Below are 26,501 nucleotides of genomic sequence, written 5' to 3' on the forward strand. Positions count from 1 at the left end.
TCGTCGATGCTTTATATAGAAGCGCGCACACACACACACACACACACTCGCAAAAGTCATTTATTTGAGAGAGAGAGAGATGGATGGATTAGGGCGGTAGGTAGGTAAGGAAGTTACAGTCACGTTTTGCTATTTACAGTTTAAAAATGGCAAGTTTACAAAAACAAATGAAAGAAAAACTGCTTTAAGTGGTAAATTAAACGCCATTTCCCCCCCTGATGCATTAATATGATCATGCTGCTAATGAAATTATTTCAAATAGGCAATAATCACGCAGATTTTTGGCTACTCCCCCCCCCCCCCCCCCCCCCCCCCCCCCCCCTTTAATTACATGAACTCATTGCGATATTATAAAACGGTAATGGCATGCTAACTCACAGTAGTACAGGGAAATAGTAAAGTCAAACAATTCTAGAATCAATGTTACTAAACAATGACACTTGTAAAGTGGTTTGAGCATTCATTGGATATCATTTCTATCCACTTTAAGGTGGATTAGTGCGGTCTCGGTCCTCAAAACATATTGCAATATCGTTGAATTGCCACTAGAGGTCATCGCCTTCCATCATTTCACAGTGGAAGTCAGCACAGGGTCTGAAGTAGGTCAATTCCAGATTCGAGCCTTCGCTCTTCTGGGAAAACTCGATGTTTCGGGTGCGTTTGCGCGAAGGTTTGTCCATTCATACAGCAGACAATTCGCCGGTGACCGGAAGATGGAAGTCCTACCGTCTTCCCATCTGTGTCGTAGTTGTTTCCGTCGGCGATTTATTGGCTTCGGGTCAGGGTGCAGTGCAAGATGTTCCCCACCAAAATCAGTCAAATTGTCTGGAATTAGGACTATATATATATATATACACGAGTGGTTCACAAACGTTTTACTTCCACCAAGTGCCATATAAGAAAATACGTGGTCATCAAAAACAACAGCGGTTTGTCTTCCTAAAAAGCGCATTGGTTATTATTTTAAGCCACTGTGGTTAAATATAGGGAAATAAAAGCTGTACTTAATGATTCAGTGTCAAGTGCTGTACATAAAGGCACATGTTGAAAACAAAACATTTCTTCGAGATTCAAAGCAAACGTATCGAACTTCAAAGTGAAACACAACTGAACTGTACTTGGGCAGTGATTCTTTTGCATACCACGAGATGGAGCCCAAGTACCAAATTTGAACAATGCGCGTTCTGTACCGATAGTGTATTTCGGGCTGGCACGCAGTCGAGAAGTTGCGTTTTCAAATCGCGACTCAAGACCTCCTTTGTGGAGTCTTGCATGTTCTCCCTTTCGCGGGGTTTCTCCAGGCACCCCGGAAAACTTGTGGCACTTCCTCCCACGTTCCGAAAACGTGCATGTTCGCTTCGTTGAAGCCTCATAAATGGACTCGTAACGGCCGTCGTTGGCTGACGGCCAGTGTATCTTTTACTTTTCTTAACATGGAAGAAAAACTAGACCATGTCATTTTGACGTCTTCCCCCCGCTTCATGAATTTCGCGACCAATAACCGCTGAGCTAACTTTGACGTGTTCGTCTTTTGGCGTAAAAGGAGGACGGATGCGGACTTCGGGGTCGGCCGTCCTGTGAAGCAGAAAAGGTTTCCAGCGTGACATTTCCAAATGCACGCCGGCAAAGTCACGCCTCGCGTACGTCTTTGTGAAGCGAACAGGAAACTTGTGGCCTCGTGTGCAATTTGTGGTTTATTTTCCCGATCCAATCCATCCGTATAATTCCTGTCTTGGAGACAATTTTAGCTTCAAAAAAAAAAAAAAAAAAAAAGCAGTCATGTCGGAAACTTATTTGACCGTAGCAGGCGTGGAAATCGTTCTTGTCCTCGATATGCCGCCGAGAAAAACATCCATCGGAGAAGAATGAGGCGATGGTGTTCTTCCTGCTATTGTCACAAGAAACGACAAGAAATCTTGAATAAAAGACAAGTGATACACCCTGGACAAGTTTGACACAGAAACATGTCATTGGTTTTATGTACAAGATGATTTATGCCAAGCCCAAACAAACATGTATGCAAACACCCCCCAAAGAAAAGGACCGATGACTGATTATTATCTTCCAAATGCAAATATACCCAATGTATGTTTTTGGGCCATTGGTACACACACACACACACACACACACACAAAAGGGAAGACATATGGAGGGCAGCTCTATCATTTATTCGTTATCCAGTTTACGGTTCCTGCACTAATTTCCCCTGTCTGTCTGCACTAGTAGAACGACTGTCTTATTAGGAACGCTTTTTCCACTACTGTACTACGTAAGACATTTCTGCCACGAGCGAGGCAAAACTGTCCCCTGATTGACATTTGCGTACTACTAGTGAAGCCCTGGATGTTAACTAGTAGAATGCTACAACGTCACTCACTAGTGGCACGAGAAGCACACAGTTGTCAACTGTGGAGTTTTGCCTCACTAATATCATGTGCTACTACTAGAAGTGGAAGAAGCAGTAATAGTCAGAAAGACATTCTACTAGTGCACGGAATTGTCCTACTAGTGAGGAGAACTACCGTACTAGTACATGGCTGTTAAGCTGGATATTAAGGACATTGAATAAATGTCCTTAAATGGCTCCCCATAATCCATGGACACGTGCTAGTTGGGCCAAGCGTTACTAGTGTAGGACGGTAGTTGAAGAGTAAAATTCAACTGTGCACCAGTCGGCCAAAGTGGCAGTAGTCTTATTAGTGAGGACAAAGGGTATACTAGTACATGGAGCTGAAGCTGGATCTCAAGGACGTGGAGTGAACGCTCCGACGGCTTTCCGCGAACGCGTACGTGACGCCCGTTGTCCGAGTCTTCATAAAAACGACCCTCAGTGAGCCACAGCTGCGGGATGTTACGACGAGCGCCGCGGAAACGGATGCAGGAAACCGGAAGCTGACAGAGATAAAGGCGGAAGTGACGCGAAGGGTCCGCGGGAGGGCGAGAAGGAAGCGGCGAGGGAAAAGATTAAAGCGTCCCCTCGTCCAGCAGTTTGTTGATGCCGTTGCAGATCTTCCTCAGAGAGAGTCTGTACTCGTCTCCGTCCCCGTACAGCTCGGCCAGGAACTCGCCGTGGGCGAAATGGTTGAAAACGTGGTCGATGCGAGCGTGCGAGCGAGCCGTCAGGTGCTGCTCGACCAGCGTGTGAAGCAAGTCCCGGCACTCCAGCAGGAGCTCGGAGAGAATATTCCGGTCGAAGGTGTACTCCACCTCGTAGAAGGACACCGCCGTCATGGCCGCCTGGTTCATCTTCTTCTTGAAGCGCTCCACCGTGTCCAGCTCGTCGGGGCTGAACTGGTGGTTGCGGTACAGGATGCCGATCTTCAGGGCGATCTTGATGACGTCCTTGATGATTTTGTGGGCCTCCTTCTTGCTCTTGGTGAACTCGCGGCTGGTCTTGTAGAGCTCGTCCAAGATCTCGCTGCTGGTGTCGTCCGTCAGCATGTTGGCCACCGCCATGGTCGCCATCTTGCTCAGGATCTTCTTCTGGGCTTGCAGAGCCAAGGAGCGCGAGTTGAAGCTCTCGTGCCCTTGGGGAGGGAGAGGAGAGGAGAGGAGAGGGGAAGAAATGAGAAGGCTGGTCTGAAATAAGAGTTGCTCAGTTTTACAGTTTGAGTGTTGGTGCCCAGAGGTAGCAACGCTTCTCGCACTTTCGACTGAAGTACAAGTTGAGACAATTCTCGAAAAGTAGAAGTAGTGACTCAACTCCTGTACTTAAACTGAATTCGGATATTTTTTTTCCTAACTACTGTATACACGTTTGAAGATAAATCGCGCGTTGGTTTTTCACCATTACAGTTTTCCATATATATATATATATATATATATATATATATATATATATATGTTTTGGCAAGGCTCAAACAGCGCCTGATAATGCACTACGACCTCCGGCATGAGCAACCCTCAGCATCTTCACTCACGTCAGCGGTTATCTGGAACAGTTAGCTGGCTAGCTATTTCAACACCCAGAACGTAAATCTTTCTTTCAGATAGTCCGCTTGTCTGGCTGCGTTCGAGCGCCTCGTTGTCAGCACTGAACCCGCAATGTTCATCGCAACGTAGCGAGGGACGACGGTATTTGGCAATTCTTTTAACCGTTCCAATTCGGCAGGATTGTGAGCAACTCTTTATGGGCTTTATGTAAAAGTACATACTTTAAAAACGCCAATAACAGCGAACCCCCCACACATTTGTGGTTCGCCAATCGCACACTGAAATTAAAAAAAAAAAAAAAAATATATATATATACCTTTTTTTTTGTAGGTATGTTTTGTTTCAGATTAGACGGAGAATTTTGGAAGCTCATTTTTATGTCTCTCTTTTTCTGTCGGTCCAAAAAAGTGACCTCAAAATGGGTAAAAAGACTCGGGTATGCGTAAGGCATCGATTGATGAAAAATCGACTCAAAACCTCACTGGCAGCTCCTGCTGGCTTCCCTGAGCACCTCTTTTCACAACGGCAGAAATAAACCAAGGCGAAATGCGGACCTGAACAGCTGCACGGTACAGTAGTGCGGTGCAAGCACATTCTAGAACAGGGCGGAGGCCTTCTTGGAGTTGCCGGCAATGCGGTGGGCCGACTGAGGGAGGAATGATTATTATCTACTACGGAGAAAACATCAAACAGCTGCAGAGCGATAACGCCTCTGCGCACTCTGTCCACATGCTTCACAGCTGCGCATGTGTGGCTGCGACTATTCTTAGCCAATACTGCCAAGAGCAGTGACGTCTGACGTGTGGCTGTGAGGAGTTGGATCATGAAAAGGTGTGTTTTATTTGATTTTGATTAAAATCTCGCACTGTGGGAAAAAAAGCATTGAGACTCCTAACTGCTGGGGAAGTGATTGGTCCATCTGATTCACTGCAAGTTACCATGGCAGCAGTATGGCGGTCGTGATAGAAAAATCTTAAAGCACACTGGAATAGTAGCAACACCGTTCGGACAAAGTGATTAGGATACGTGCTCATTACACTTTATTTATATACAGTAGTACGTTTCATTAAGGGGACACAAAGTGCTGAGCACGGTTATAGAAGAGTCAGAGGTGGGTAGCAGAGCCAAATATTGTACTCAAGTCAGAGTACTGTTACTTTTGAGTAATATGACTCAAAAGTAAAAAGTAGTGCTCCAAATAATTGAGTGATGAGAGGAAGCATGTAGAGCGGAACAAGGATGGGCTGTCTAGTGACCCTTGAGGCACACCGCAGGTGGGGCGGGGGATAGACTAAATTATGGGGGCCGATAAGCACAGAAGAAGATGATTTTATATATATATATAAACAACGAAAACCTATTTGACTCTTCTGAGCCAGGTTTGCGCATGTTGCCGTTTACGTGTGGCCATTTTTGTTCGCATCTTCCCAAAGGTGTTCGACCGTTTTCTTCCATGCCAAACTCCCCCAAAAAGGTGTTTCTGGAGCTTTCTTTCCACACCGATTGTCATTCTGGAACAAGGCCTGACCTTATCCCAACTGTTCCCGTAGACGTGTCCAAAATGTCTCAGGCTAAGGTTCATATTTGAGGACTAAAGGGGCTGGATACGCAAACCCTCCTCCATGTCTGTGCAGTACATTCGCATTTCCTCATTAGGAAGAAACCCTCTGCCTCGCTTTTGATGAACATTTCGTCCTTCTTCTGCGCTACTGAATTTGAATGTTGGTCATTATGGTGGTGCTTGGGCTACTGTAAGTATTTCACTGGCTGGCACTCGGTGTGAAAAGTTTGAGAAGCGCTGCAGCACATCATCTGAACGCGCGCCTGTGCGTATCCACAAGAGGCTCAAAGGCGCACTACAATGGGCGAAAGCCGATCGCTGGCATTTCGGGAGTTAGTTGAAAGCAAAATGACATTTCCTGCACATATAATTAGCTCAGCATGACATTTAGCAACAGAAAGCAAATGTCTGTCTGCAGTCGTTTCAAAATTCAAATGACAGCATGCGCTCTCTTTGTGCTCTTTTGTATGGCATCATGGGAGGACGAGTAAGACCTCTCAAGTGGCTCAACAGCAGGGAGGAGGTTGGTTAAACACACAACAAAGAATCCGGCTTATTTATAGAAGCTACTCATACTTTCATACATGTATAGCCAGTGATTTAATCAGGAGTGAAAAACTGAAGTCACGCTTTTGACCAGCTGTGACATTGGCAATTGCACTGCAAGTAAGAAACAGCCGAGAGTGAACACTGAAGTGGCTGGCCTCTTGTCAAAAACCGTCGGATACTAATTTGACATCACAACTGCCAAGTTGTGCATCAAAGTACATTTAGCTATCGCAACATCGATGTCCTGGTATACATTGTATTCAAGTAGCCAAATCAGGATGTAAGCGTGTGGTCTTCGTTAGGCGGATCTGCGCTTCACATCAACTGGCTGGTTCCATCGTTTCCTGTTTCTCTGAAGGGCCTCTTTGTTCTTGTGAAGTCTCTGATATTCCCAAAGCAAACTGGACAGATTTATGAGGGCACACTGATGGAAGCAACAGCTTTGCAAAACACAAATAATGTGTGCGCTGTCAGCTTCCAAAATGAATCACTGATGAGTGAAATCTGTCGCCAGAGCTATCAAAAAAACCCAAAAGTATTCGCACTCTGTACTCGAGTAGAAGCGTGAAAATACACTCTGGTGAACGTAGAAGCACTGATTGAACTTATTTATTTACTCGAGTAAAAGTAAAAAAAAAAAAAAAAAAGCCTCTGAAATATACTTATGTATAAAAGTAAAAATGAGTTTTTACCGTAAATTATGTCCGTTTGGAACACTTTCACTGCACGCCATTTCACTCTTTTATCAAGTTGCATAATACTGAATAAAGGTCTGAAATGATGAATCAAACATAAAAATCTATTACAAAAGAAATTTGAAGCAACATCTGTGCCTCGAAGTGTCACGGGGATTATTTTTCTGCTGCAGACTCTCGCTCAGCTGGGCACAGAAAGTAGTTGGCGCGAGCCAGGAGGAAATGGTCCCAAATTCGGGATCCTTTGCCACTCAAAAAGGAAGATCGCAAAGTGCAATAACTAGCTAACGTAGCAGAACAGCACCGCTGCATTGCACAGACGACGTATGGATGCTAGTTCTAGTTCGTCTTGAATCTCAAAACACTCATCGTGCTAATGCCAACGCATCATGAGAAAAGCGTAGCGCAAACGGTGCAGCACATTTACAATTCAATGTAAAAGTATTCATTCATGTATTCTTTATCCTCTGTGAGGAGCTGAGACGTGTGCGTATAGTGTACAGGCATCCATGTACAGTAGCTACTGTATCTCCATCTGCCTGTCTTGTACTGCCCCCAGGTGGCCAAGGCAGGCAGCAGCACAATGGCCATTTAATTCATGCTCTGTGCCAAGAATGGTTTATTTGTAATTCTATTTAAGTATGTCATGACTGTGTGTTTTGATAAAGTATAACACTAAAGTGCTATTTCTCTTTTTAGTTTGAGACTTGAACAGATGAGTCGTATTTTTCTTTTTTGCAGAATAGCACATTTCACGTTTCAACCATGATGATCCCAAAGCACCATAATATAATTTCAGACTCATTTGACAACAAATGCCCTTTAAAATAAGAGATGACTTGGTTTAAAACAAAACAAAAAAAAATGCACCAGACGTGCACAGGTACGTACGTCTACAAACATTTTATTGAATTGTATTTTTTTTTTGCATTAAGTCTTAAATTAGTTTAATTCGACTTTCACATCAAAGTCTAAAAACTGAAGTTCGCAAGTACAAACGTACACTTTCCAATCTCGCTGGTGACACCAGCTAATGACATTTAGGATGTAGCAGTACAATGATGACTTTCAAGCAGCGGTGGGGAAAGCTTACATTTGATTTGATTTCTTCTTTTCTTTCTAACTGACAGATGGGCCAAATCATTTGGAGTGTGTCAATGTGTATCAAATATGCGTCAAATGGTTTGTTTGAAGAACATAACATCGTGCTTGATTTAAAAAAAAAAAAAAAAGTACAATGAATGCATATATTGGAAGTAACTCATTTTGTCATTTTGTTTTGAACAGTATTTCCAACGACTGTAATTATGATTGAATCATGTTTTTTTTTGCTCTGCTTCCCCACAGCTCCCAAATCCTGTCTGGATCAGATGTCTCACACGCAAACGTTGCTAGTGACAACACGCAGATGTTCAGCGTTGGATGACGCCAGGTCGGTGCGCGTGTTGTTTTGCTGCAGGGCGCAAAAACACGCAGCGCCCATAAGCGCACGCGTATGCGCTGTGTCCACACAAAGGCCGGCACGCATTGCATTCAGCTGCGCACGTGGACCTTTTTGCCCCCCTCCAAATATTAGTGGTACAAACAGCCAACGAGCCGAGATGCTAAAGGGTAGCGGTGTTGTCGGCAGGTGATGACGGTCGCGTCCCGAAAAGACATTTTCGATTCATCTGCCTTTTCTACATATTCTTCAAACAGGAATGGCCTATGAAGGCTCCATTGAATGGTTCGAAATGTCACAGCGACGAGAATTTTCCATGAACGGTTAACAATGTTATTGCCTCTCGGTGCTTCTGGAGCCAGTCAAATATGCAATTCAACCATTGTCACACTCATCTGTGGTACGCTTATTATAAATGAACCAGTAACCGCATATTTCATTAGTTATGCAGTCGAATAAGATTTTGGCACAGACTGTGAGAATTATAGATGTAATTGTCGTTTACATTTGTATGAAGTTTGGCTACACCTTCATTCTTGTCAGAATTTATACTGCTGCGGTCAAAAAAAGAAAATGGAATTTGGCACTCCTTTTGTTTATCGGGCGAACAGTTCAACTTTGGCACAGGTCTGTGCTCTACTGCCGAGCTTTTCTTTTGTTGGGCCATTGTGTGGTTTCAAATAAAGCAATATTTCGATGGACAGATTCAAAATACAACTCCTCATGATGCTGAATGCAGTTGTTTGAAATAGTGGGAAACCTGCGCTTGTTTCTCTTCAACAAGCTGGGAGACCAAGTGCTACTTGGCGCTGTATGGCCAGTGGACTCCATAATTTTGGTTTGGTGCCGACATTGCGTAAAAATCTTGCATTCCGAAGGTCAGATGTTGGAAACTGAGGCGAGGGATTCTGTCTTCTTCTTTTCTTTTCTTTTTCTTTTTGGCATATTCTAGCTATTTTGCAGTGCAGCGTGTGTTTGGTCATTGTTTAGTCTCGAGTTGGAAGCTAAAAAGGGAGGTAACCACCACGAGGCGGTGGCCGCCGCCAACTTTACGACAGGCAACAGATAGCGAGCAGTTCTTCCGCAATGACGCCAACTCTCGCTTCAAGATGTTGAAGTTTAAACACAAATCGAAGAGAATTACAGCGCTTTTTGCAGACAGGCGATATAACAAAGCTCACAGGCCTATTTTCTTGTCTCTGCGACAAATGACCACCGTTACTACATCTCGCGCAGTCACTTAGTCGCGAAACGTCTTCGTGTAGGTCTGTACAGTTGTCGCTAGTCAAAATAAAAATTCAGCCGACTGTTGAAAAACCCGGGTAAGATTTTTTTTGATCGCTATGGGCTCGCCGGTCAGAGAAGTTATCTTTGGACGGCAGAACAGTCGACGCGGCTTTTGTAGCCGATCTAATGAGATGGAGTCGGCCTCATGTTTGCCAACGCGTGTGATTGCAGACAGATCCCTTCCTGTGAATCCGGCAGTTTCTGTCCGCTCGCACTGCGCAGAGAAACGCCTGGATGTGCGCCCACTTCCCAAGTGTGTCGTCCCCCGGGGAAAAACACAACCGCACCAACCTCGCGTCGATGCTAACAAAATGCCAGAGGAAATTCACTTCAACAGAACATGCCTGACAGCTTGCCCTTCCCTAATTTATTTATTTTGGTTTTTTTCCTCAGACCTTCTCTTTGCATCACCGCTATTTTTCTGCACACTTTGGAAAATAACATTTTAACGGCCTGCTGGGTTAACAAGAGGACCGCTAAGGAAGGTACACCACAGCGTGCCTGGCGGAATTTATATTGTCTCTTCAGAACTAGGCAGTTTTTGTTGTTGTTTTTGTTTTGTGTGTTTTTCATTTTTTTTGGGCGGCGGGGAGAGGGGGGGGGGGTAGGGGCCATTCCAAGAGTCTCCCCCTCTCAGTCGGTCCTGTAAAGATTGAACGTGTTTTTAACTGCCACTGTCATGTAACTACTTAAACGCGCCAGTCCTGCACGCCATGTGTGCTCTTTGTGTAAAGAAGAAGGGTTCTGGTCTTCACACAGGGGAGGCGATAAGTAAAACGTCTTGTTCGTAGTCCCGCCATGTTCAATCTTGCCCAAGACATTGTGGTCCCAACGAAGGCGGTCAGTCACCTCTCCATTAACAACTATTCAGGCTGTCGAGGGGCAATCAGAGCCGCAGGGTTCATGACTAATTCCCCTTTCGTTCCTCTCACAGTTGGCATAAGCCTGAGTTGAAAGTCCTTTTCGTTGGAGTCGATGTCGATGAGTTACTGTGACGGAAGGTTTTGGATGGAAGTCGATGCTGTACATCCACGTGAAGGATTCTGCTTACATGAAAGAAAATAGTGACCATGAAAAATTAATGCTGGGCTTTTTTGTGTGTGAAGTCTTTCTACTTGATCCTGCCTGTTTTTTGTATTTGTTTTTTTTTTAGACCTGTGTAGAAATGTTATCGAATTAAGGTTCATGCTTTCCACTTCTGCCAAATGTGAAGGGAATAAAGGATGATCTTGTCGTATACAGGAGGCTGTTCAACCGTCGATTTGCACTGATTTCAAATACATTTTTCTAATTAGAAATAATGCAAATAAAAGGAATCCGTTCCAGGGTCTGAACTATGACCCAAACCTTTGAAATTCTACACAGGCAAAGAAGAGTTTTACAATAAAGTGACTGTGTCAATTATTTTCCGTCGAGGATAAATATATGTGTCGGTATATTGTCTACATGTGCTGCTGCAGCGTTTCTGTTCAAATAGCCGTTACATTGCTGCGGCATTGATGCTAGTTTCTTTCGTTTGCATTGGGCGTTAGCATTTACCTAGCGGATTTATGGGGGGGAGTGGGGGGGTGGTGCCATGAGGGATATAATTATTGAAGCACGCTCAAATTCACACGACTGAAATGCTCTGGTATGGAATACAATTATTATTCTTTTTTTCAGTCATTAAAAATGAATGCTGTCACATTCAAGACCGAATCTCCTTTCGCTCACAGACACGCATTACGGTTTCGCGATTCCACCGTAACACTGCAAAGACCAACAGGTGCATGTTTCTCACGTGGCGGACACACAGACAGTTATTGGGATTGTTCTAAGCTCTCTTGAAAAATGTTACCATTGGCTCAACACCCCCCCCCCCCCCCCCCCCCCAAAAAAAACATTTCAATATTTCCAAAACGTCAAAACGGGTCCATTTACACACGTAGATTGTGATTAACAGCACGGTGAAAATTCCCGATCTTAAGCGCTGACCGTAAAATCCACTTGGAGTCAGAAAGGGACAAAATGAAGCAGAAAAGGCGTATTTGTTGCTTTGTACCGTATCTGCGTGCCTCCCTGTTAAATGGCCGTGTCCCTGCAGAGTTGAGGCCAAAACGGGAAGCGACTGATTAATACGCCGTTGGCCCGATTGCCCGTCACGCGCAAAACGATATCGGTGACCTCCGCCTCGGCTCCCGACTGTTCCGATCCTCCGGGGACGACAAGTGGTACTCAAGACATCCTGTCGGATCGGATAGCGGACCTTGCGGGATCGCTGCCCTTTGACCTCTTATCTGCTATAACACGAATGCTTCGACCAGCTGCGGTCTGCTATTGTTTAGTTCGCACAGACCCAGGCCCGCTCGGATGGTTCGTCGGGCATGGGAACTGGCTGCGAGCTTCTTCTGCTTCCTTCCCTCCACTGTGGGAGCTTTTCTCTACCACTTTGCTCTGCCAAATCCTCATCACGGTCACATGGCAATACACAGGAGTGGTATGCAGGAAGCTTTCTGCAAATAAACCACAAAAGGGGCTTTTTTTTGTTTGTTTGTTTATTTTTTGGGGGGTGGGGTGGGGTATGTTAACAACTACAGTGAACGCCCCGCACGTCTGGGAAGCACGGAGGTCTACTGGAAGCGAGATGCGGCGTCATTGACAGCGAGTTCCCCAACTGATTCTGTGCAGTGGTCCCCAACAGTAATAGTCGTCGTTCCCATAGAGCAGATGGAATAAACGCCTGACTAATGTTGGATGCTTTGTTTGTATGTGTTGCTGCTCCATGCGTGTTAAGTAGCACCCCGCCCCCAAGGTTTATAATTATTATAAAATTGATGCTAATTTTCGTTAGCCCATCTATGGTGTTTCACCGATATTTGTTAGACAAAATTACATGCTTAGGTGGAACATTTTAGTGTTTAAACATACAATGTTTTATTCTCGTTTTAAATGCAATTTTTTACAGTTAACTTTAAATCTAAAAGCAAACGTGCTTTACCTCGACATGCGGATGGATATATGGAAAACTGCGTGAGCGACTCCACTTTCAGTTTCCTCATAGTGATTTTTTTTGTCTGTTTGTTTTGTTTTGTCTTCCATTTCTTGACAGCAAAGGAGTGAGCATAGGTCCTACACTATACTTAAAATTTGATTTAATAAGTTTGGTTCATGTGCCACATATGTGGTGCAAAAGGCTATTAAAAAGATTGTTGCATCTTGCGCCCCCTTCTTTCAGAAGCTAGTGGGAAATCATTCTGTTGTGAGCAACAGCACGAGAATTGTTGCAGTAGTTTTGGGGCAAATGTTGCCACACGCTCATGAAAAATGATGCAAATGAAATCCAATGAGCGCCATTACGCGACAAGGCAAGAGCTCTTTGTTGACCCAGTACGCCAAACACCGCCAGACCAAATAGTAATGTTTTACGTGGTCAGTTTAGCCCGAAAACACCTTATCTACCTTTCAAGGCATTTTTTGGTTTCAAATGTTTATTCTTTTTTTATTTTTAGAATTGAGCTTGGCCAGGGATTCTTTCTTAAATTCCCCTAAAGGAATCGAAGCTTTTAGGTGCGAAGGCCCGACAGAGGAGACTTTTGGAAGTCGTCAATAAAAACGTACATTTTCATTTCACACCATTCACTCAAGAGGGAAAGCAACTCTGTATATGCAGTACGTGAGGGCGGGGCGTGCATAATTTCAGAGCGAGTGACACAGATATATAAATCTGGAGTTGCTGGCGAGGGTGGCAGAAGAAAAGTGACTAACTGTAGCTCCTGTCAAAGTCCCTTTGCGTCAGATCCACTTTCCCACTCACTAGAAACATCACCTCGAGCATCGCCAATCTCTTCCTCTCTCGACTGCATTTCGCTCGGCGCCAAGGAAGTAAATGTTTTCCGGTCGCTCCTGCCGTTGGCCCTCGCCAAGTCTCAGCGTGGCGTAGCGTTGCTTTCAAAGAGACCCGCACGGCGCTGCAAAGGCTCCCGCTCGACACACACTAAGCTCAAGCGCGATCTTCCAGCCTGTGCCAAACCTCCCCATAACTCTGGCCTCCCGGCTTGTTTACTAGTTCACCCGGTTCCGACTCAGTTTACGTCCAAGTGGGCCTGTGGGAAGCTCAATTGGGGTCCGGGAACCAGATGCTGAGGCTGCTGGTCCTCTTGAGGGGCGGGGAGTCTACATTCTGCTTCGGACTTTATTCATCAATCCCACTGAACAATTAATTTGCCTTTGCAGTCACAGACACCAACCGAATGAGACTCAGTTCAGACACTCTCGCTGAACTTGAATGACCGGCTGGAGTCCCAGTTCCTGATGTCCCTGAATAAGCCACGCCTCTTGAAGGCACACGTCAACCTAAATGCTACCCTGTGTGCGACTTTTTGTCTTAATTACACTTTATGAAACCAGTTGATTTGTTTTGCATGATCTTTTGTTGTGTTACGTTCTCATTTATACAACACGGTGCTATTAATGAAAAACATTTAAAAAATGCGGTGGCTTGGATTATGGGATGTTAATTCACTTTGATGGGGAAAATTGATAGTGAATTAAAATATGAACTTGGTCACGGCATGAATTCAACTCTGAAGGGGTCACTCTAGTGTTTGGAATTCTAAATATTCAAAAAGGAAGTTGTATATTTATCTCTAACTTCATTGAGCGTTGTCTGTGTTATATTACATTACTGGGAGAAATTGTGAAATTATGTTAGTTTCGTTTGGAAATTCCCATTTCCATTAACACTGAAAAATGGACGTCAACGCTCGGAATTATTTTTCTTCCCCACAACACTTCCTCCTGAAGCTGACACTTGTGATTGGCTCTGTCTGGTCATGTGGCATGTTGCGGTAGTCTCAAACATGGCATGTTTTTGAGAACATTGACATTTGAACATTTTGATTTGGACAATTTTGGACTTTTTTAAATGGGCCATTCTCTTACTGTATCTGCGTTGTCATGGGAAGCAATATTGTCTAAATTATGCACAATTGTCATTCGGTCAACATGGGTTTTCACATGCTGTACACATACATAATGCAGCAAACCCTTTTTGATCGTGTATTTCCATTTCATTGTACTGCTACAGGGAGTACCTAGAATGGCAATCACTGAGTAGCAAAGAGGAAAATTTGGTCAATTGCTAGAGTCTTCTTCTAAAAGACATCCATCTTTGTGGAGATTTTTTATTCCAAATGGTTTTCAGTCTGACCGGAGACTAAATCTGATGTAGTTCTGTCACTTTGTGGGCTCTACCGTACAATTAGTAACCGCCATCGGGCACATCTGCTCTCCTCAAATGTTGAATCGGTCTCCGTTGAGGCTGCGCCACGTGTGTTCTATTAAAAAAACAAACAAAAAAACATGACTGATCAAATTGAGCGACTGTGGAGAGGAGAGGATAAGATAACGGTGGCGCATGTTCAGCAGAACACGGACCGCTCGGCATCATGGGAACACATCAGACGGTATGTCGACAAGTGCTTCATTGGAACAAAGTGACATCACATACCCCGAAAATTTATATATGAACCTTTGAAATCGACTGTCTCTGAAGTTGTACAATTGGGAATTGGGCTCTTATTTTTGTGAAATAGTAAGTAATAACTTTGTCATTACTAGTGAAGACAAAGAGCGTACTAGTATCTAGACCTTGGGCTGGATATCAAGGATATCTAATAAATGCTCTAACGTCAGTCCATAGTCAATCTTTTCAGAATTTATTTGATATCCTACTCGTGCACTTCAGGAGACTCTACGAGTACAATGACCTCATGCAATATCTCTTTCCTTGATTATACATGTTGCGGACATGCTCCCCGCAACCTGAGGTGACAATGTGACCGCCCACGACTTGGTAAACTGCATTCTTCGAAGCCGCCCTGCTGGGAGAAAGTCGCTAAGAGGACGCCTGGCGTACTTCAAGTGGACCCTAAAGTAATTAGCAGGTCCCCTCCAAATCTTGGTTTACAGTCATCAAAGAGTATTTTTCTTCGTTTGAGCTGGCAGCGGCCAAAACGGACGAGTCGACAAATGTGCACACAAGGCGACGCCCGCTGGCGTGGAGAGGAACTGCAAAGCCGAACCTTGAACTCGCATTGATATTTAACCAAAGGAAAATATTTTACGAACTCTGCTGAATTATTCCACGTTTGCCTTGATGTCTGTGTCAGTGTGTCAACTTTACAAGCGCACCCATTTTATGGGTCAAAATTGTAGTATTCCGTCTTTATTCTTGGATATATATTTTTTTTCTCGTAATATTTTGATTTGATTCCTGTGAACCTTGAGGTGTTGTTTTTACATACACCTTGGAAGCTTCGAATATTATGAAACCTTCCTTCTGTGTGTGAGGTGAGCGACGCAGGATGAACGACTTGAAAAGATGAGCCGGAGAGCTTTTGCAAAATAATTGGCTGTCAACTTTCCGAGTCGCCTCGGTCGAAAACGGTTGCTGCTGCTTTGATTGGCGGGATGAAATTGGATATGTGTTACACTTTGGCCTTGAGGGCGTGATAGCGTTGAGAGGAAAACCCAAGTGCTGCTCTCCTCGTGGCGGCGGGCCCACGCAGCACCGCTAACTAATGACGAGGAAAAAACTGTGGTTCACTTCTTGTCAAAAACGCACATTTGAAGAGTTATAAATAAATTCCTCTTGGAAACTTAACCCCGTCCACTGACAGCGTAAATCCAAACACACACGGGGGAATGAGGAGGGGGCATGTGTTCGCTCTAATCCAAGCCTACTAGAAAAACTGCCACATTTGAACCTCGTTTTCCTTATTCCCATTAAATATCGTAAACCGCACATATATTTCTGGTCTGCCTTGTGCTTCCCACAGGCTTTATTGGATAGCAAGAGGGGGAAATTATCTAGAATTTAGAAAGAAACACTTCACAATGAAGCATGGTTTTAAATGGTTTATAATGGGTTATCAATGAGGTAATAAACAGTTGAATGGCAATTCGGGGGCTCACAGTTTGGCAAGTTCTAGCTACAGCCTCAATTTTCCCACTGGATATGTTTAGACTTTAGTTTTTTTTAATTCTCTCAGGTCCATGAGCCTGAGTTGCTGCAGTTCATAAGCGAACATGAATTACTGCCTTACTGCAGTTCAGTTGTATTTAACTTTTGAGTTCAATACGTTTGCATTTAAGTTTTAAGAAATGTTTGTTTTTAAGTTTTTATTTAAGTACGTTTTAAATTGAACTTTTATTTTTATTTGTTACATTTTCATTGGATCATTACTTTGGTAAAGGTTTTTTTTCCTATTTTTTTTTTGCGTTTTTGCGTATGATATTTTGACTTTATTCCTGTAAAAATATTTTCTTATATTAGACTTTCCATCCATCCATCCATTTTCTACCGCTTATCCGGGTCGGGTCGCGGGGGCAGTAGCTTTAGCAGGGACGCCCAGACTTCCCTCTCCCCAGCCACTCCATCCAGCTCTTCCGGGTTGATCCCGAGGCGTTCCTAGGCCAGCCGAAGGAACGTAGTCTCTCCAGCGTGTCCCGGGGTTCCCGGCTGCGAACTGCTCCAGTGAGAGTTGGAGCTCAGGGCTTGATGAAGCCAACAGAACCACATCATCAGCAAAAAGCAGAGATGCAATACTGAGGCCACCAAACCGGACCCCCTCTACGCCTCGGCTGCACCTAGAAATTCTGTCCATAAAAGTTATGAACAGAATCGGCGACAAAGGGCAGCCTTGGCGGAGTCCAACCCTCACCGGGAACGAGTCCGATTTACATCCGGATTTGCGGACCAAACTCTGACTCCGGTCGTACAGGGACCGAACAGCCCGTATCAGGGGGTTCGGTACCCCATAATCCCGAAGCACCCTCCACAGGACTCCCCGAGGGACACGGTCGAACGCCTTCTCCAAGTCCACAAAACACATGTAGACTGGTTGGGCGAACTCCCATGCACCCTCGAGGACCCTGCCGAGAGTGTAGAGCTGGTCCACTGTTCCACGGCCAGGACGAAAACCACACTTCTCCTCCTGAATCTGAGATTCGACTTCCCGACGGACCCTCCTCTCCAGCACCCCTGAATAGACCTTACCAGGGAGGCTGAGAAGTGTGATCCCCCTGTAGTTGGAACACACCCTCCGGTCCCCCTTCTTAAAAAGGGGGCCCACCACCCCAGTCTGCCAATCCAGAGGCACTGTCCCCGATGTCCACGCGATGTTGCAGAGGCGTGTCAACCAGGACAGCCCCACAACATCCAGAGCCTTTAGGAACTCCGGGCGAATCTCATCCAACCCCGGGGCCCTGCCACCGAGGAGCTTTTTAACTACCTCGGTGACCTCAAACCCAGAGATAGGAGAGCCCGCCTCAGAGAACCTACACTCTGCTTCCTCATGGGAAGGCGTGTCGGTGGAATTGTGGCGGTCTTCGAAGTATTCTCCCCACCGTCTCGCAACGTCCCGAGTCGAGGTCAGCAGCGCCCCATCCCCACTATACACAGTGTTGGTGGTGCACTGCTTTCCTCTCCTGAGACGACGGATGTTGGACCAGAATTTCCTCGAAGCCGTCCGGAAGTCTTTCTCCATGGCCTCACCGAACACCTCCTATACCCGAGTTTTTGCTTCAGTGACCACCAGAGCTGCATTCCGCTTGGCCAGCCGGTACCCATCAGCTGCCTCAGGAGTCCCACAGGCCAAAAAGGCCCAATAGGACTCCTTCTTCAGCTTGACGGCATCCCTCACCGTTGGTGTCCACCAACGGGTTCGGGGATTGCCGCCAAGACAGGCACCGAGCACCTTACGGCCACAGCTCCGGTCGGCCGCCTCAGCAATGGAGGCGTGGAACACGGTCCTCTCGGACTCGATGTCCCCCGCCTCCCCCGGAACATGAGCAAAGTTCTGTCGGAGGTGGGAGTTAAAACTCCTTCGGACAGGGGATTCCTCCAGACGTTCCCAACAGACCCTCACAATACGTTTGGGCCTGCCACGTCGGACCGGCATCTTCCCCCACTATCGGAGCCAACTCACCACCAGGTGGTGATCAGTTGACAGCTCCGCCCCTCTCTTCACCCGAGTGTCCAAGACATGTGGCCGCAAGTCCGACGACACGACCACAAAGTCGATCATCGAACTGCGACCTAGCGTGTCCTGGTCCCAAGTGCACGTGTGGACGCCCTTATGCTTGAACATGGTGTTCGTTATGGACAATCCGTGACGAGCACAGAAGTCCAATAACAGAACACCGCTCGGGTTCTGACCGGGGGGGCCGTTCCTCCCAATCACGCCCTTCCAGGTCTCACTGTCATTGCCCACGTGAGCATTGAAGTCCCCCGACAGAACAATGGAGTCCCCAAGCGGGAGCGCTCTCCAGCACCCCCCTCCAAGGGGGGGCTACCCTCTCATCCACCCCAACGTACAGGCGCCGTGCCGGGGGGCAATAAGTATACCCACACCTGCTTGGCGCCTCTCACCGTGGGCAACTCCAGAGTGGAAGAGAGTCCAAACCCTCTCGAGAGGACTGGTACCAGAGCCCAAGCTGCGTGTGGAGGCGAGTCCTTCTCTACCTCACACACCAGCACGAGCTCCTTCCCTGCCAGAGAGGTGACATTCCCCGTCCCTAGAGCCAGCTTCTGGAGCCGGGGATCGGATCGCCAAGGTCCCCGCCTTCGGCCACCGCCCAGCTCACATTGCACCCGACCCCTATGGCCCCTCCCACAGGTGGTGAGCCCGTGGGAAGGGGGACCCACGTTACCCTTTCGGGCTGTGCCCGGCCGGGCCCAATGGGTGCAGCGCCGGCCACCAGGCGCTCGGCTTCGAGCCCCACCACCAGGCAGGCCTGGCTCCAGTTTTCCCTTGCCCGCGTCCGGGCAAGGGATAACGAAGTCCATTGTTTGTATATTAGACTTTATTCTCATAAATTATAAACGCTTTTCATCGTATTCGGTCTTTAGTCGTGGATATATATATTTTTTCTCGTAATATTTTGATTTTATTCCTGTGAACATTGAGGTGTTGTTTTTCCTTTTAATATCAAAACCTTTGTCACTTTTTTTATACTATGACTATATATAATTTTAAGTTTTTCACATACAATTTGGACTTCATTCTTGGAAAATTCTATCTTTTTTTCCTTATAATGTTATCATTTTAGGAATATAACTCCAATTCTGTTTTGTATTGTGTGTTCGGATTACACTAGTAAATATTAGATGATAAAAGTTGTGTAATTGGTTTGAATACACGATGTATAATTGTCTTTGTTTAGTTGGACATTGAATTTCAAATGATATTGGCAATAAACTGTTTCAAGAATTGTTCACTAACTGCTCGCGCTCGAATCTGAATTTTTGCTTGAAAGTCCAAGCTGCAAAAAAAAAAAAAAAGTAAAATAAAATAAATCATCCTAGTGAGAGCTCGTATCACGAAAAACCCGTGTAGGGTCACTCGTAAGTCAAGGCACTGCTGCCTGGTCCTTTTGGGGGGAAAGAAACCCCATCCATATTGCAAACACATGTTCTGCACTTATATCTGTAATGTGGTTGATTTAGGTTATTACTGTTCTCGCTGACCATTGGGAATAATAACATTCCATGAGGTAATGCCTCCATATTTTCCTGCTCACACTTCCTAATAATGAGCAGAATTGGTTCTGTTGTGTCACAGTTAAGTGTGAAGACACACACAAAAAAAAAGTGTGGCGTTGCCTTTCACGCCACCTCATTTGTTATTTTTTGCTTGCACCATCCCAGTCTACCCATTCTAAAACCAGACCTGGACATCGCATTAACAGTCCAATAGTCTGTCTCTGTTTGCGTTGTGTCGCCAATCGAACCACAGAACTTCGTGAGTGAGGCCTGCTCAAAACGCCTCAGTGGTTTCGGCCCATCTTTCATCTCAAGCAGGGAGAAACCAAACCCTCTGTGAACGCTCCACGGATGATTATGAAACGTCACATGATGCTTATGGCACCTGGAAGGTTGCTCTTTGCAACGACAAATGGGGGTGGGAATCTCCCGAGTTGCCTTTTCCACTTTCAGCTTTGTTGTTGTTTTTTTTTTTTCCTTGCTTTCTTTACAGTTTGTGTTAGAATTTTCCAGAAGCAGCTGAAGGAGTCTCGGGTGTGGGTGTGCGTCGTGTGCGTCGTGTGCAGGAGTGCAGTGATTCCTCTCCGTCTGTGGATCCGATTAAACTGGGGGAAGCATGCAAAGACCAAGCCACTGTCTCTTATGGAAAGCTGTTTGACAATGTATTCCTTGATATCCATCTTGAGGTCCTGGTACTAGTATGCTTTTTGTACTCACTACTAAGACAATTCGGCACACTAGTCAGACAGCTGTCTGACTACTAGTGGCGCTTTTAAACTACCAGTCTGCGATTCAAACTAGTAGAGGTGGAAGGCAGTAGTGGAGAGAAAAATGTTAGTAGTGAGGGGAAGTGCGCCCTAGTCTTCTGCTAGTGTGCTAAATTGTCTTACCAGTGAGGACAAAGAGCAGATGAGGACATGAACCCTAAGGTGGGTATCCAAGATCCATCAAATAAATGCACAAACAGTTTTCCATAGCGTCCCATATGTAAAACGTGGCCTGTGAAACAAGCATGGCCATCATGGTCGGTCTAGTGCAATAGCGCATTTGCGTCTTCGGACAGGAGGAGGATATCCTGGCTGAGGACGACTTTGCTGTTGTGCCATTAAACAACAACAACTGTCGCTTCATTGTTTAGAACACAAGCCAAACGCAGCAGCCCTCACGCCGCTATGGGCGCCGCTACACCGCACCGCACTACCAAACGGCTTCTGAACGAGCCGAAGTTCCACTGCGATGTCAAAGTCGGCAAAAAAAAAAAAATGCGTGGAAATAACTTCAGCAGATGGCAGATTGATTTCTGGGCGAATGAATCATCAGGATTGTGTTGCCAAAAGAGGCTGTGAGCTGACTCACTGTCCAGTGTCCACTAAAAGAATCAGCTTCGCCGCCGAGGAGGAATATTGGGAGGGGAAAGTGTCACAGATAGTTTGAAAAGACAACAACAATACAAGCCTGTAGATGATGGCAGAAACATATTTCAAAAGATTATTTTTTTTTTTTACTTATTACTGCTATTTCATTAAAAATATTAACTCATGACATTCTAAAAAAAAAAAAAAAAAAAAAAAAGGTGGGTTTTGAGCACACTTGTTGCCCCGGCAGAGTCTAATGAAGCTCCCCTGCCTGGCCCGGCTGCACAGTCGGCGTCAGCACAGGGGGACACGGAATATCTCTCTCTCTCTCTCTCTCTCGTTCGCTCGCTCGCTCACTCACTCGCTCACTGTGACTGGTGTGGCAAAGGTTTCGACAATTTAAACATCTCGCCCCGGGCAATCATCTGCTGTCGCATTTGCCCATTTCTCCATCGTCTCTCACGACTGTCACGTTTTGCCCACTGTGGCGTGAAATGGGGCTGCCAGGAACACAGTTTAAAGGTTGCCTTGCATTCACATAATATGTTTCCAAAACTGAACGTCCGGCATCTTAAAACAGATTGTGTTCGGCCTTAGAGGTTCCCCAATACTATATATATCATTTGCTAGTTGCAGTAAGTAATATGCTACACTTGGTTGCAAATTATTTTGTTTTCCAACGGGCTGTACGACGTGCTTGGTTCAAACAGCTTCCCTGATGCATGTCAAAGGTCGACGAGAAGAATATGGAGGAAACAAAAGCGGAGGCAAGTTGCATCATAAAATATGCTTGCTGACAACAGCCAGAAACTACTCAAGCCAGAAAGGTCACCTCGAACAAAACACATCAATATTTACTCTTTTGACGCTTTGTTCCAGCATACATAACAAGTGATAGCACTCACAATTTAGCATTAGCACATCTCTTATATAACAAAAACGCATCTTTGAACACAGAAAGCCCTTTCGTAGTAGTACAGCTTGTCTTCATGATCACAAAGCCAAATTGTTGACCTTTTGTAAGTCAGTCATGCCACTTTTTCTTTCACTTGACAGCAGACCCAATGATAAAAAGTGCGGTGCAGCCACAAAGCAGGATGCATTTAAGTATGAGTCAGACTCTATCGGATGAAAAAAAGTCATTTTCCGTCGCTGTCCGGACGGGAAAGTTCATTTATCTGGTTTTACAAAGACTCCTGCATTCTCTGACCGAAAAATTCAGTTGAGTAGACGGTCTCAGGCCACGGCGGCGTATGCAAGTTGGGTTTCAAACCCGGAACGCGACGACGCCGCATTCATACCGCCGCCTGGCTCGCATATCGGCGTTCCCGCCACCTTTGCCGGTGGATCAAAAGACTGACAGACAATGTGCCAGATGGACAAACAGATGGTGGAGTTCAACAGAGCGTCATTAGCATACAAAGCGCAACGATGAGAGGTACAACGCACACAATTTGAGATAACGTAGTAAAAAAAACCAAAACCAAACTTTTTCCTCACAGCAAGGCTCCTGCAGACATGATGATAGTCAGAAACAATATTTGATAACAAGGAAATGTAAAACTGCCCAAGTACTTATGCGCGATGCATCAGAGAGAAGCGTTCAGGGACGCCGCCGCCCCACCCTCCCCCGACCCCCTCGCACCACTCGGATGCGTTGATGACCAAACACGTGTCGGAGCTCGCCAGTAACTGGTGGCGACTGAGCCGCCTTTCACCGCCACGCAACCGTGACGGGCTCTCTGTCAGTCATCGGCCTCAAATAACTCACAGCGGCTTCGACGTGTCCACGGAACAGGAACAACAACAAATACTCCTTTATTTGGGGGAGGGGGGTTACAGAGCTGATGAAAACATAGTTCAGGTGCCTGAAAATGTCATGAGATGATCGACAAATAAAACCAAATCAAGAATGAACATAATGCAGTTGATTCATGTTTCAATCGCGATGTATAATGTAGAATGTGTGTATGTATTGTATGTGCAGCAGGAATACCGTTGCCACGAGTTGTGAATTGACGACACGGCCATCGGCTACCGAATGCGCTTTCTTGTCTCACCGAGGAGCGTGCATATTTATTCTTTCATATTTAATGCAGCGTTGCCATCAGATGTACTCGAGCGAGGAGACCCGCTGGCGTTACTTCCAATAGTAAATCAAGAGTAGCCATTTGAGTTACACGGCTTCCGATATTAAGCTAACGGCACCCATTCGAGTTAGTCACTATATTCAATCTCGAATACTCATTAGTTACTTTCATCTAAAAATGTAAAAGACCCCCAAAAGTGACTTTTAATATTAAATTGAGAGTACCTCTAACATTAGACTAGAATACACAGTTACTTCTGATAATAAATCAATAGTATGCAATGTAGTTACTTCAAATATTACATTTAAGATACCCAAATGAACCATCAATGTCACTTCTTACATTCTAAATAGAACACACATTAGTTACTTCTAAAATTAAAACTGAAAGAGTCTTGTACATGATTCCAAGTTGATTCTTTTATTGTTTCATTTTCTTCGAGGAAAATGAAAACGTTGACCGCATTCTGATCACATGCGAATGGATGTACGTGATCAAGTCAATGACTTTTTCAGTGCGCCAATCAGTGACTTACTTCCAGCATTAAACGTGGACTACCTGCAGAGCTGCGGTGCTCTTAACCCAAAGTGTTGGTGCGAGCACCTGTGGAGTAAGGCACTAAATGTAACGCGCGCCTGTAGCGTGAGGCCACGAGCTGCGATGAAGACCAACGAGTTCTATACCTGGAGAGAGGTCTCCATCACTCTGCTCGCCGGAGTCCGAGTCCATGTTCTCCTGCGGGACACGAGGAGGTTGCAGAAGCTGTCTGATTCCTCCTCTTTTCTCCCGCAAAAAAAGAAGAAAAAAAAAGACGGAAACCACACTTTCTATTCTCCCCGGTGAGCTTGCCTTCCCCAGCCGGTCCTTGGATCACTGCAGCTGTGGGGGGAACGCTACCAAGCTCATTCGCTGAGTTGTCCTTTTTCCTCTTCCTTTTTTTTTTTTGCTTCTGCTCCCTTCTTCTGACTCCTTCAGTTTCCCTCTTTCTTCACCCTCTCATCTACTTTTCTGATGCCTCCTCCCCTCGCTCCCTCTGGGTCCGTCCCCTCTCTTTCTCCTCCCATCCGGTGCTGTCCACTCCTACTCTTTCTCTACCTCTTTGTGTATGCGACCTATTCCTCTCTCTCTCTCTCTCTCCGGGTGAGAGCGCTGCCTGTGCTTTCCGCAGAGCAGTGGGAGAGACTCATTCAAGGCAATTTAAAATTCATCCCAGCAGTAGAAATCCCATGACCTCTTGTCGCTGGCTCTCATAAAACGAATCCCTTAACTATCCCATGTCGGTCACATGACGTGAGGCCAGTTGCTGTTTAACCATAGGCAGTAGATGTTCCGTGCGCATCATCTCTCAATCCAATCTGGGACACTTCAGGATTGTAAATAAACTTGAAGCCATGTTATGGAAACATGGTTTTGCTCAGGGAACCACAACGGATCTATTTATCATGCTTTTTTGTATGTTGGCCCTGCTGGTCTTGTAAACTCCGGTATGGTTGGGTGTCCTTGAAAGAACTATTAATGATTATTTCCCCTCCAGAAAAAAAAGTCCAGTCAAACATGCGCTTATGCCAAGTTTCCCTCTTTTATTTGCTCAGTGCGAGAAAAATAATCAACCAGTTTCTGGTTTACACATTTACACATTTACACATGAAACATCGCACCTTTTAATGCTTTTTTTATTTGTTTTGTTTTGGTTTCATGACACACAGCGACACACCAGAGGGAAAAAGTCCCCGTAATGTGAAAATGTCATCCGTATTTGACACACGGCATAGAAAGGTGTTAACAATGCTGCTAAATTTGAATGATTAAAAAAAGTGTAGTGAGTAAAAAAATGATATAAAATGCTTCAAAATCATGAAAAAGAAGGCCATTCTCCCTGCTCTCAAACACTGTGGGCGTGGCCGCATAATGCGTGAAACCACGCCCCTCGACTGTCAATCAAATACCACACCTACTTCAGCTACCACAGAGGTTTCCAACATGCGGCCCGGGGGCCGTTTGCCTCCTGCCTTCCGTTTTTTAACGGCCCGCAGCATGTACTAGATAATAACATTTGACAGGGCCCGCAACACTATTAGTGTCAAAAAAGTGAGGTTGTGCACACATTATCTCAGTTGTTTAGTTTTTTTTTTACTTCCCAAAGCTTTCAACTGGGTTATAGGTAACATGGTGGAAAAAGGTTTGGTGTCACATTGGTGGCCTACTTCTGAAAGTTATACATAGTTTGCTGAGCAGGATGAGTTTCACCAACCACATTTTTTTCGGGTGCTTACCACTTCAGCTTGGAATTAATTCGGAAAACGTTATTCTTCTATTGTAAGGTGTGGGATAGTAGAGTGTATATTCTTCATTTTTTTTTTTTTTCTACTTCGCTGTGTTCTTATGAAGATGTTGATGTCATAACACAAAAGCACTGCCGGTGGTTCGACTGATCCAGTATACGGCCGAATGTGTGTGGAGAGTTCAATGGTCTTTTGTCCCCACGCAGACTCCAGCGTGTGGGGGCAGGTGCGCGTGCGGTTGGTGGCCTGACAACAGTTGCGGGCCAAAGCCGCCCCCAAGGTGCGAAACTGAAGGATGCTCAGCAGGAACATTGGACACCAGATGCCGTTAACCGGCCTCAGGCTCACTTATAGCTTCAGCATTAGCCTGTGTGTGTGTGTGTGTGTGTGTGTTTAGGGGGTGTTGGGCTTTTTGTGAAGTCGTTTGAGCATTTATTCAATATCCTCAATATACATCTTAAGGTCCACGACTGGTACTAGTACTCACTTTAGTAAGTTACTCGTGCAGCATAGCAGTTTACTACTACGTTTTAATTGTGTACTCGTAGGCCAAGAGAACCCCTAGTCCTTCTACAAGTGTGCCGAATTGTCTTGCGAGTGAGGACAAAGCGCGTACTAGTACAACGGCTTTACAAACCTCATTAAAACGATATTAGACTTCTACTGTGGTTACAAAATCATTTTCATCAGTGGGAGCTACACTCCAATCCAGCGCGTCTCTGCAGGCGAGGGCAAACCAAAGACGGGACACTAATAGGAACTAATGACCGGCGGTAACTGCAG

General features: G+C 45.4%; 1 protein-coding gene across 1 annotated transcript; it reads right to left on the reverse strand.

Annotated features, from left to right (window-relative positions):
- Window positions 1-1,159: 1,159 nt before the first annotated feature.
- tnfaip8l3 (tumor necrosis factor, alpha-induced protein 8-like 3) lies at window positions 1,160-24,656 on the reverse strand. Its single transcript, XM_061703687.1, has 2 exons — window positions 24,120-24,656; window positions 1,160-3,527 (listed from the first exon to the last, which is right to left on the reverse strand). Exons 1-2 carry the CDS (start codon window positions 24,163-24,165, stop codon window positions 2,965-2,967), a joined length of 609 nt encoding a protein of 202 aa, XP_061559671.1. The 5' UTR covers window positions 24,166-24,656; the 3' UTR covers window positions 1,160-2,964.
- Between the last annotated feature and the right edge of the window lie 1,845 nt (window positions 24,657-26,501).

The sequence above is a fragment of the Phycodurus eques genome, chromosome 2 (assembly GCF_024500275.1).
Source record: "Phycodurus eques isolate BA_2022a chromosome 2, UOR_Pequ_1.1, whole genome shotgun sequence".
Lineage (NCBI taxonomy): Eukaryota > Metazoa > Chordata > Actinopteri > Syngnathiformes > Syngnathidae > Phycodurus > Phycodurus eques.

Coding starts and splice junctions, on each gene's coding strand:
- tnfaip8l3 (XM_061703687.1), bottom strand. CDS start 24,165: ATGGACTCGGACTCCGGCGAGCAGAGTGATGGAGACCTCTCTCCAG. Junction 3,528..24,119: donor TGATGGAGACCTCTCTCCAG/GTATAGAACTCG, acceptor TCCCTCCCCAAG/GGCACGAGAGCTTCAACTCG.